Below are 10983 nucleotides of genomic sequence, written 5' to 3' on the forward strand. Positions count from 1 at the left end.
ATAATGGTTTTAGGAAAAAACTAGGTTAAACGAGAATCGACTCTAGTCGCAACTAGTATCACACATGAGGTGCGGGGACTAGGTTTCCCAGTTGCTAGATTTCTCCCTTATATAGTCTTCAAATCAATGTTTGATAACTTTGGAACAAAGCAATCAATATTCACAGTTAGATGAAAACATAATTCAAGATTCAAGCTAATCTCTCAACCGTTAGATGGTCTTAGCTTGTTACACACAAATGAAATATACCTTCATTTAGATATAGGTAACCGTACCTAAACATGTATATTGATTTGGTTCAATAACAGTTAACCGAAGTTAGCCATATGAACACTTTTGTCTTAACCATGTTCATCTTAACACTTCTAGACCAAATGATAATCAAATGAACCTAATTGTGTTACTCGTAGAGTTGTTCAATTGTTTATATTCTTATAGAAATATACAAGACACAATTGAAGCAAAATCAGATTGATTCAAAAGAATCAGTTCATGAACATTTTAGCCAAGGTTTGCAAAGATTGCATTTATTAATATATAAATATATTTTTTAATGAGTATGAAATCATACTTAACCGATTTTAGAATTTAATCACATAAGTTTGGAAACGGGTACGCAAACTTAAGTTCCGGACTTTGATTTTTTCCGACAGTTCGCAAACGAGTACCCATACTGTCGTTCCATACCGAATTCAGATGAAACGGGTATGCAAACTTAGTTCCCTGACTTTTACAATTAAAACCGTTCGCATATGGGTATGCATACTTGGTTCCCGAACCTGAATCATTCTTACAACAGTTTGCATATGGTTATGTATACTGTCTTATATCCAGACAATGATTAATTGTTCTAAACTCCCATTCCAATCATTGAAACATTCTTAGAAGGCGACAATAGCTGTCTCACACAAACTATTAGATTATAAGCAATTTTCAAGCGATCGAATGATCAATTCGAAACATTCCGAGTCTACATCAAATGACTGTGTCACACAAATCATGTAGGATGTTACAAGGAGATTTTCACATGATCATCTTTTGACTTTCGTCAAGAATAATGATGAACGTAGTTAAAACAAAAAGCTTTCCAACACATATTTCGAGAAAGATATAAGCGAGTTAAACTCAGCTCGAAATATCAAACGTGTATAATATTAAAGTCTATATATCTATACGACTTAGTCTCAATAGGAGATATAATAGAATAAACTTCTGAGTGATAGATGAGTTCAAGTCTCCACATACTTTTTGTTGATGAAGTTCCTCCAAGCCCCCCTTAGTAGATCTTCGTCTTCAATCGATGAACGCTGTGAAGTATAAAGCTCAACTATACATTCTATCCTAATCCGAGACATAGCTATAAATAGACTAGAAATCAAAACTTATAGTTTTGACAACTAACTTGACAAACAAGCTTGAGATAGCAACGCTTGCAAGCTCGACCGAGCAGTGCTCTAACAAAAGCAACCAATAAATCAATGTTGGGCGAATGGAGATGGAGATACTCCCAAGAAAAAGAGGCACTGTGGAGCATAATCATTCGACATAATACAAAAAAAGATATAGTTCCAAAGAGTTGCAACTCAACTTATGACAGGAGCTTCTGGAGAGGAATTGAGAATGAAATAGGAATAGTTCATTGGAATTCAACTTTTCACATTGGATATGGGCACCACACAAAATTATGGTTGGACCCTTGGAAAACTCAAGTTTCATTATGCACAACACATGGACTAGCTTTTAAGGTAGCCTCAATAAAAGATGCAAAGATTGCAGATCTTGTGCACAATGGGAACTGGAGATTAAAAGTACACACAATCCAGATACTTCAACAATGGAGTAGATGAGAAACTTACTGACTCTTATTGGATCTCCGCCATCTTTGGATGACACATTAGACTCCATCAACTACTCTGCAAGTAGCACGTACACACCAAAGGAAGGATATAAATGGCTTATGCAACAAACTCATGGTAATGGTGAAGAATTAAAGTATGTCTGGAACAAGAAAGTCCCACCCAAGGCTTAAAATCTAGTATGGCTTGATATCCATAATGCAATACCCATAGTGGATTATCTACTCAGAAGGGGGTGTCAAATAGACTCAGCAATCTGCAGTCTAAGCAATGTAGAAGATGAAGATGTAAATCATACTCTTTTGCACAACAATTCTCAAAATGCATCTGGAATCACTTCACATCGTTAATAGAACCATCTCGGTCTCATCAGACATCCTTAAACGATCAATTCCTCCTCTGACATGTATCAAGAACATGAATTTAGCAAAGAAGTGTTGTGCATCCTTCCGTTTACAATCTACTGGAATATCTGGGGAGAAAGAATAGAAGAAGAATGACAAATAAATCAAGAAGAAACAAGGAGATGGTCATCATTAAAATAAAACGAGTGATTTTCTAATGGGGAGAGTTGCACCCATGGTTTAAATTTCTCAGTTTCAGAGATATAATCTTTAATTGGAATGCATCTTTAGGATACAGTTAGAATTTTTTTGTAATTCTTCCTATTTTATTTTGTGAGGTCATTGGTTTCTGGTTGGGCTAGAGACAATCTGTCGGGTTTCGGATTTTTTTGAATCAATAATTTTTTTAAATGAAAAAAAAACTAAAGCCAACCCATTTCAGCTCCATCGTCACTAAATTGTTAATCCATTCACGATTGATGTTAGAGTTATTCTTTAACATAATACATGGTGAAGTTGAGTTGGATCCGCACTTGAGATACAAAATTACAGTTCAGGATTGGATGAATTGGAGATTTATTATGTTCATTACAAAGCATACAAGTACTATTGATGTGAGGAAGAATAGATGCTACTCTCGTACTATATATTAATTAGGGAGTGTCAAATGAGTTATTTTCTAGACAAACATTTTAATAGAAGGTGAGACTTTGAAGTTTCATATTATGCTTCAGTCATAGATTCATAGAGTTGTTATTTAACCTGTTGTATGTGAATTACGGAGAGCCTGCCATTTGTGTTTGTTAATGGTGGTTTGACAAGGGAAAAATATGTAAATTCGCCTCTAAACCCGTATCAAAAAAAAAAAAGTCTATGATTACAGGCTCCGTCAATGGTCATGGGAGTTTTGTACTTGTTAGAGCATTGATCGGTTGAATCCACCAAAAGTTGGTATGTCAAGGTTGATTGTCATATTTTAGTATCAAAACTCAAGAGTCGCTTGACTAGAACTACTAGAGTCAACTTCGTTAGGTTAGACTAGGAAGACTATAAATGTTGAGACATACAAGTATATATTACTCCGAAGACTTAAATATTCTGAAGACGTATTAACATCAGTGAAGATATCATCTTTCTACTTGAGGTTAGTAATACAAGAGTTGACTTGTTTCCATTTGTATATCGTTACTTTTAATTCGTTTAGATTAAAAACATAACATGCAAAGTTATATACATGAAACTCTAGTATTAGAGACTTGATCATCTTATTATTATCAAAGTGTCGAGGAAGAATGTACAAGTTGTTTTACAACTTAGATATATTGATTTACGAAGTATAATGCTTATCTTTTGAACTTCGTAATTGCGACACAAACATAATCTTTGTAACTTATTACTAGATTGTGTAATGAAAGTAAGATTGATTTCATGCCTAGAAAACTATGTTTTATTACGTGTGTTTAAGGAAGTAGACTTACAAACTTGTTTCCTAGTTGAAAGAAATCAATAGCTACATAGGATTGGTAGTCCGGTTTTTATTGAAGATCTAAAGAATGGCTGATCACTAATGGATTCCCACTAGTGTATATATATCAGTATTTATGCTATACTCAGCACTGTATCGAATCTACATTGATTTGATAGCTCCTAATGGATTTCCCACCAGTATAGAGAAACCCTATCCTCAGAAGGCCACTGGTATAGGTTGCAATTCCTCCTCAGATGTTCTATGATTATAGAGAATACATACTCTTCATTGATTTTGTTCTCGAATAAATATCAAGCTCATAGATGAATTGCCTACTAGTATAAAGCAACATTGAACCAGTTCTAAGTTGCAATAATTCTATAGTGAGTTGAAGTGAAAGTTGAACTATCGCAAGATCACTAAAGCTTTAAGCTAAGAAAACGAATACCTTCTCGTCGCTATCTCCCTTGATAACTGAAAGTTGAAGTGGAAATGAGTGAGCACATCACCCCAATAGGTCCTCACTCCCAACTGAGTAGGATCCAAGAAGCAATTTCAACTACTTTGCTTTCAAGTTCCATTTTTAATACCACATATGCATTTGTGATATATCTTGGAATAGTAAATCTAACAATGGAGAGTTCCAAAATGTCAAGTTTATTTATGATTCATGTCAACAAACTATGACGCTCCGTCTTAAACAAAAAGATCAAGGGCCAATTACAAAATGGTCATAGTTTTTGTAATTCGTTCACAAAATAGTCATACTTTTGTAATTCGTTTACAAAATGGTCACATTTCCATCCGATTTAACACTTTTGAATAAAACGGTGTTAACTTTTCCCAGAATACCCTCCCCCAATATACTCTTTTCATTTAACTAATTGATTGAGGTGGTGGCGATGAGGTGGTGGTGGTGGTGGAAGCTTAAGAATCTTCGCTAAACCCCATAGGGGAAGCGATGAACCCTTTGAGTGAATGCCGTGTAACGACCCTGAATGCATTCTAACGATCCTGAATGCGATGTAACGATATGTAAGCGGCGGCACCACCACCTACAAATAGCACTACCGTCAAAAAAAACTATAACGTAGGAAAAATTGAAATTATGTATGGAGGGATAAATAGGAGGACAGATAGGTAATTTCATTAACATATTTAACTACGAGTCACCACTTAACTCTCTATTTAACGTAAGTATGACCATTTTGTTAATAATTTGTAACAGTACGACTGTTTTATAAATCGGGTCTTAATAGTAGGACTGTTTTGTAGAATTTTCAAAGATCAACGATCTATTTACTAAATGCTCCAAAAATGTCATATTGGAATGTATGCGTTAGATTGGATTGCAAGCTATATTCCACAAAACTTCCCAACACGAAACCATTAGACTTAGTAATTCACATTGTTTCTATGTTTCATAACTTGGATTAACCATAAGAGTTAACCTAACCATCTATTGATGCAGATACCCATACATGATGGGTCTATGGTAACTGTACTACAATGGTAGGCGTTAGCATGCTACCATTGACGGTAAATGTCCAAAGATTTCTTCAACAGCACAGTGAATGCCCACGGTAGATGATTTGACAAATTTCTGCAAATTGATGGGATGTTAGCAGGGAGTCAAGTGGTATTTTTTTTCTCTTGACCAAGAATACTAGAATAGGTATTAGTATAGTGTAGTCTGTGCAGTGTAGTCTGTAGTACGTATAATAATAATAACAAAATCATTCATTTTAGAGTAATTTTATCAACTAATTGATTATGAAGGGAGAAAATAGTATTTACCTTTAGATCATACTCATAATATGCGGAGTTTTGTACAGACTTGTGTACTGTATTTTGAAATGACTAGATAGAGAGTTGTCCTCCCTGTCAAATCTATCTATCTACGCTCTCTCTCTTTCCTGACCCCTGATGGGAGACTGTAAAAAAGAAAAGAAAACAGTCCTTGTTTTGGTTATCTGATATCCCCTTCAACCAAAACCCACTAGATTTCATACAGATAAAAAGGAAATAACTTTATTGATAAATTTACTGAATCTTATTAATGGTTAATGAATAAATCTAATGAACAAAGACCCACTTCAGTAAATTTACCAAAAAAGAAAGAAAGAAAGAAAGACCCATTGGAGAAAAAAAAGTGCAGTAGTAGTATTTGAACGAGCTGGTTGTCTTTGTACATTTGCATTTTTATCAGTAAGGTTTAAAGAAAAAGCAAAGTTGTAGAAGAAGAGGATTAAGAGAGTGAGAGAGCAAAAAACTTAGTATTTTCCAAATACACAGATCCCTATGGAATTATTATTCAGTTGAGCTTACTATACTACTATTTCGTTTTCTTTTCTTTGTTGAAGCTCATTCTTTTTGTTTAGTTTAAAGGGACTTGTCTTGTTCTCTTCCTTTTTCTTATAAGTTTATAGAGAGAAGAAAGAAGAGAGGAGGATATTGTTAGTTTTTGTAGAGAGAAAGAACAAGTCTGTTTGTGAATTGTGGGGACTGTAGAAGAGAGACTTTGAGAGAGTTTGCATACTGCATAGATTGAAGAGTTTGAATTTGTTTATCATTGTTATAGATTTGTTATTTTAGTTCTGCAGCTAGAAAACAAAAATAAACTAAGTTTTTTTTTCTTTCTTCTTGAAAATGGGTGGAAGAGATTGTAGAATGATTAGTTTATTTGCTTCCCAATGATTGAGTGTGCCTTGCAACAAGAAATCATCCTGTGTTAGAAAAATAGAAAAGATATAGAAGAAGATGAAGTCCATGAGTAATGATAGCAACGGCAACAGCAACAACAATAACAACAGCAGCAGCAACAACAACTGGTTGGGTTTTTCACTTTCACCTCACATGACCATGGAAGTTCCTTCAGAAACTCATCATCACACCAATAATCAACAACACCATCATCAAATTTCTTCTACTGCTACAGTTTCAAATAACACTGTTCCAACAAGCTTCTTTCTCTCTCCACCTCATATGAATAACTCTGAAATCTGTTATGGAGTAGGAACTTGTCATGAAAACAGTGGATATTATTCTCATTTGAGTGTAATGCCACTAAAGTCTGATGGGTCTCTTTGTATCATGGAAGCTCTCAGTAGATCACAATCAGAAGGTGGTCTTATATCTTTATCACTGTTTCTCTCTTTAATTATTTATTTTTTTGTTTTCATTATTCTCGACACTTTATCAACCTACCCTTTTGTCTAATATTGTTTGTTGTTTCTATGTGTGAAGGAATGGTGCCAACTTCATCCCCTAAACTGGAAAATTTCTTAGGAAGTGGAGCAATGGGGAATCCTCATCACTATGGAAACAGTGAAAGAGAAACCATGGCACTTAGTTTAGACAGCATGTATTACCACCAAAACACTGAAACTCAAAATAATAGACAACAACCACAACAGCATTCTCTTAACTTTCTTCAACAACCACAAGATCATCATATTCAAGTCCAACAACACACATATTACTCTGGATTAACTGGTCATGAGATTTATCAAACTTCATTAGAAGAAGAAAACAAAGGAACACATCTTTCAAATTCTAGTCTTCAACTTCCTCCAATGGGAGAAGATGGTATTTCAGGTTTGAAAAACTGGGTAGCTAGACATTATCCTACTAATAACTCATCCATGGAACAAAAAATGAATACTGCTGGTTGTTTAAATAATGATGGAAGTGGGTCTGGTTCTGTTAATGCAATGGGTTATGGAGATTTACAGTCTCTGAGCTTGTCAATGAGTCCTGGTTCACAATCAAGCTGTATTACAGCATCACAACAGATCTCACCTACTGGTACTGCTGAATGTGTAGCCATGGAAACAAACAAGAGAGGTTCTTCAAAAATGGGTCAGAAACAACCTGTCCATAGGAAGTCCATTGACACATTTGGGCAGAGAACTTCACAATACAGAGGTGTCACAAGGTGAGTTCATTTTTTAGTACTGTTCTTACTTCATTTTGTTATAATGATTACTTCTACTGTAATGCTGTAGCATTTATACCTTAAATCTCCATAAAAACTTAATTATTACTCTTCTCTGTTCATACTAAGTTTAGTTGTTTTCTTATGTCATTAGGCATAGGTGGACTGGAAGATATGAAGCTCATCTATGGGATAATAGTTGCAAAAAGGAAGGACAGACCAGGAAGGGAAGGCAAGGTGAGTCAAAATGAAAACCTCCTCTGTGTTGGTTACTAGTCATTTTTTCTTCTGACTCTTTTATTGTGATTTATTATGTTCTTGACCTGACTTAGTACCATCTATTTTGCTTTCTCATGTTCTTACTTGTTTGGGGGATGCCATTCAAATCAAATAATACCATTCAGTTTATCTTGGTAAGCTTTCTTTAATGTTGATCAAGTACTATGTGTTTCCATTAATAATTTGCAACTAAACATTCCAAGTTATTGGGTTTCAGGGGGATATGATATGGAAGAAAAAGCTGCTAGAGCTTATGATTTAGCAGCACTGAAGTATTGGGGACCTTCAACCCATATCAACTTTCCGGTATTATATTCGACCGACCCAAATACCCAGTCTTTCCTAATGGGAAACCAACTTTTTGATCACTTAAAAATTTGCCATGTTTTCCCTATTTGGTAGTTGGAAAATTATCAAGATGAGCTTGAAGAAATGAAGAACATGAGTAGGCAAGAATATGTTGCCCACTTGAGAAGGTAAACAAACAAAAAGGCCTTCCAGAATTCGCACTCACTTTTCACTTTTATGGGACATATGTTTAACTATTTTTGTTATGTCATTACAGGAAAAGCAGTGGGTTTTCAAGAGGAGCTTCAATGTATAGAGGAGTGACAAGGTCTCACAGGTTTTGATTAGTATTTAACACCTTAACCATGTAAAATAAAATCTTGTTTTATCTAACATATATCGTTGTTTTCATTCATCAGACATCATCAACATGGTAGATGGCAAGCAAGGATCGGCCGAGTCGCCGGAAACAAAGACCTTTATCTTGGCACATTCAGTAAGACTTTTTTTGCTAACCCGCGTTCTCTTTTAGTTGGCATGCTGCTGTTACTTTTAAAAGGTCATGTTTTTTACAGTCATCCCCAATATCTTATAAGAAACTCCTTTTAGTAATTAGTGGTGCTTTATTTTTTTTTCATAAGGCTGTTTTCATTTACTACTTTGATGAAGAGAATATGAACAAGGCTGATATTTATTTTCAGTCTTAAGCTTTTTTATAAGGCTGCTCATATTCTTTTACAGATCGGATGAAAGAGAGAAAGTGTGTTTTATTATGAGAATTATAATCCAGTTTAAGGTTTAACTTTTTCGGATTAAAAGTAGTTCTTAATTCTTACTTATTTTGCAGGTACTCAAGAAGAAGCAGCTGAAGCTTATGACATTGCTGCAATCAAATTTCGTGGTGTAAATGCTGTTACTAACTTTGACATAACAAGATATGACGTTGAACGTATCTCAGCCAGTAATACCTTACTTGCTGGAGAACTTGCCAAGAGACACAAGGATGTAGAACCTGTTGTTGAAGTTGTCGAGCAGCATTCCTCTGTTCAAAATGGAGGAGAAGGTAACTTGCCCGAGGAAAATGCTGCCGGGCCTGACTGGAAGATGGTTCGTAATCATTCTCAACAACAACAACATCAGCTGCAACAGCAACAGCAACAGCAGCAGACTGCATCAGTTGAAAACCTTGAGCACAAACCATTTGGGACAAACAATTACAGGAACCTCCCATTTTCGATGTCATTACATGATCTAATTGGTATTGATGCAATGAACTCAAACCAACAAGGATTAGAAGATTCTAACAGGTCAAGTGCTCATTTATCCAACACGTCATCATTGGTTACAAGCTTAAGCAGTTCTAGAGAAGGTAGCCCTGAGAAAAATGGGCTTTTTGGAGGACAGTCATCGAACTCCAACAAGTTTAGTCCTTCCTCGGCAAACTCCTGGATTCCATCAGCACAACTTAAGCCTACTGCAATCACTATGGCTCACTTGCCTATGTTTGCTGCATGGACGGATGCTTAAACTTTGATGATACTGTTTTGTAAACAAGAGAGTTAGGAGAAAAAGAGAAGAATGCATGAAAAAGTATGATTGGGTGTTTATGGGAAAAGGTGGGAATTTTTTTACTTTTACTTAGGATTTTGGTTAATTTGGGGGACTAATGAAGGTCAGGGGTTTAAGACCAAGGTTATTAATAGGTTTCTGTAAAAAAAAAAAAAGAATAGTTTGAACTTGTTCTGTTTAAACTGACCCTCTTTTTAACTAGCCATATTGATGAAATGACAGATTTTATAGAAATGGTGGGGGGAGATTTTAAAGTTTATGTGATGATTAAAATTCCATGAAATGATGTTTTGCCGGGTATTTTAAGTGATCCAAGTTTGCTTTATGCTTAAAAACCAGCTCAAAAAATGTTTCCCAACAATCCAAAGTTTTAGTCTTTGTTTGACTACTACACTAAAAATTGTAACTTTCATGATTTCCAATCTCTCCATCTTTATCATTTCTTCCTTACAAAACACCCATCATTACAGATCTTTCTTTTCCATCCAAAGTTACTAAACATTCCCATTCCATCATCCAAAAAGTTCTTTTCATGGTAGATTCTAATTACAAAAACTTGAGGACTTTAGGTGGTGGTTTAGTTTAAGATTTTATGTCCATGATAATCTCCTAATTTGTCCCCCTATCTCTTTCTTAGTAGTAAAAAGAAATAGTTAAAAACCCTTCAATTTTTACTATTGATAGAAAGATTAATACTAGTCTTAACTCTTAATTAGTACTCTTAACTAGCATATTCCTAGTCCATGCCTTGCACTGTATCAACTTAAGAACATCAATGAGTGTTCTTATTCATTGTTGAGTGATGGCCACACGTGTGTGCACCCATGGAATGCATGGTCATCATCATCATCAGATTAATTAAACGTGTAGTAGTCAAATTTAATTACTGTGGTCATAATGGTTTTTAAAGTTAAAGGTGAAAACTTAGGATCCTATTTTCCGACGTGATTTAACTTGCGTTTTTTGCATGTAAATTTACCCACGAATCAAATTCATAGACACTGCTAATTTTGTTGTTCAATAAAGCATGAACACGAGATAATTTTTAGGTCATGAACCAATCGAAACGTCGCGATCGGTTGGTTGATTTCATTCGTTCCTTTTCTAATTTGGTTAACAGCTTGATGATCAAAATGATTCCTTGTTAAGACATAAAAAGGTTAAATAGAGGAGTTTTTCTTTTTAGCTAACATTGCACTAGTCTAAGAATAGTGATTTGATCAGATTTGTGTACTACTTTAA

General features: G+C 34.9%; 1 protein-coding gene across 2 annotated transcripts; it reads left to right on the top strand.

Annotated features, from left to right (window-relative positions):
- The first annotated feature begins 5869 nt into the window (after positions 1–5869).
- Positions 5870–10000, top strand: LOC113283533 (AP2-like ethylene-responsive transcription factor ANT). Of its 2 annotated transcripts, none has more exons than XM_026532829.1 (9): positions 5870–6792; positions 6915–7605; positions 7760–7842; positions 8010–8018; positions 8102–8190; positions 8287–8360; positions 8450–8509; positions 8592–8668; positions 9020–10000. In XM_026532829.1, the coding sequence occupies exons 1-9, from the start codon at positions 6429–6431 to the stop codon at positions 9697–9699; spliced, it is 2127 nt and encodes a 708-aa protein (XP_026388614.1). In that variant the 5' UTR covers positions 5870–6428; the 3' UTR covers positions 9700–10000. The 2 variants fall into 2 exon arrangements, with proteins under 2 accessions (XP_026388614.1, XP_026388616.1); XM_026532831.1 differs by having other exon boundaries at positions 8450–8500.
- Positions 10001–10983: the final 983 nt, after the last annotated feature.

This window comes from Papaver somniferum, chromosome 5, assembly GCF_003573695.1.
Source record: "Papaver somniferum cultivar HN1 chromosome 5, ASM357369v1, whole genome shotgun sequence".
NCBI lineage: Eukaryota > Viridiplantae > Streptophyta > Magnoliopsida > Ranunculales > Papaveraceae > Papaver > Papaver somniferum.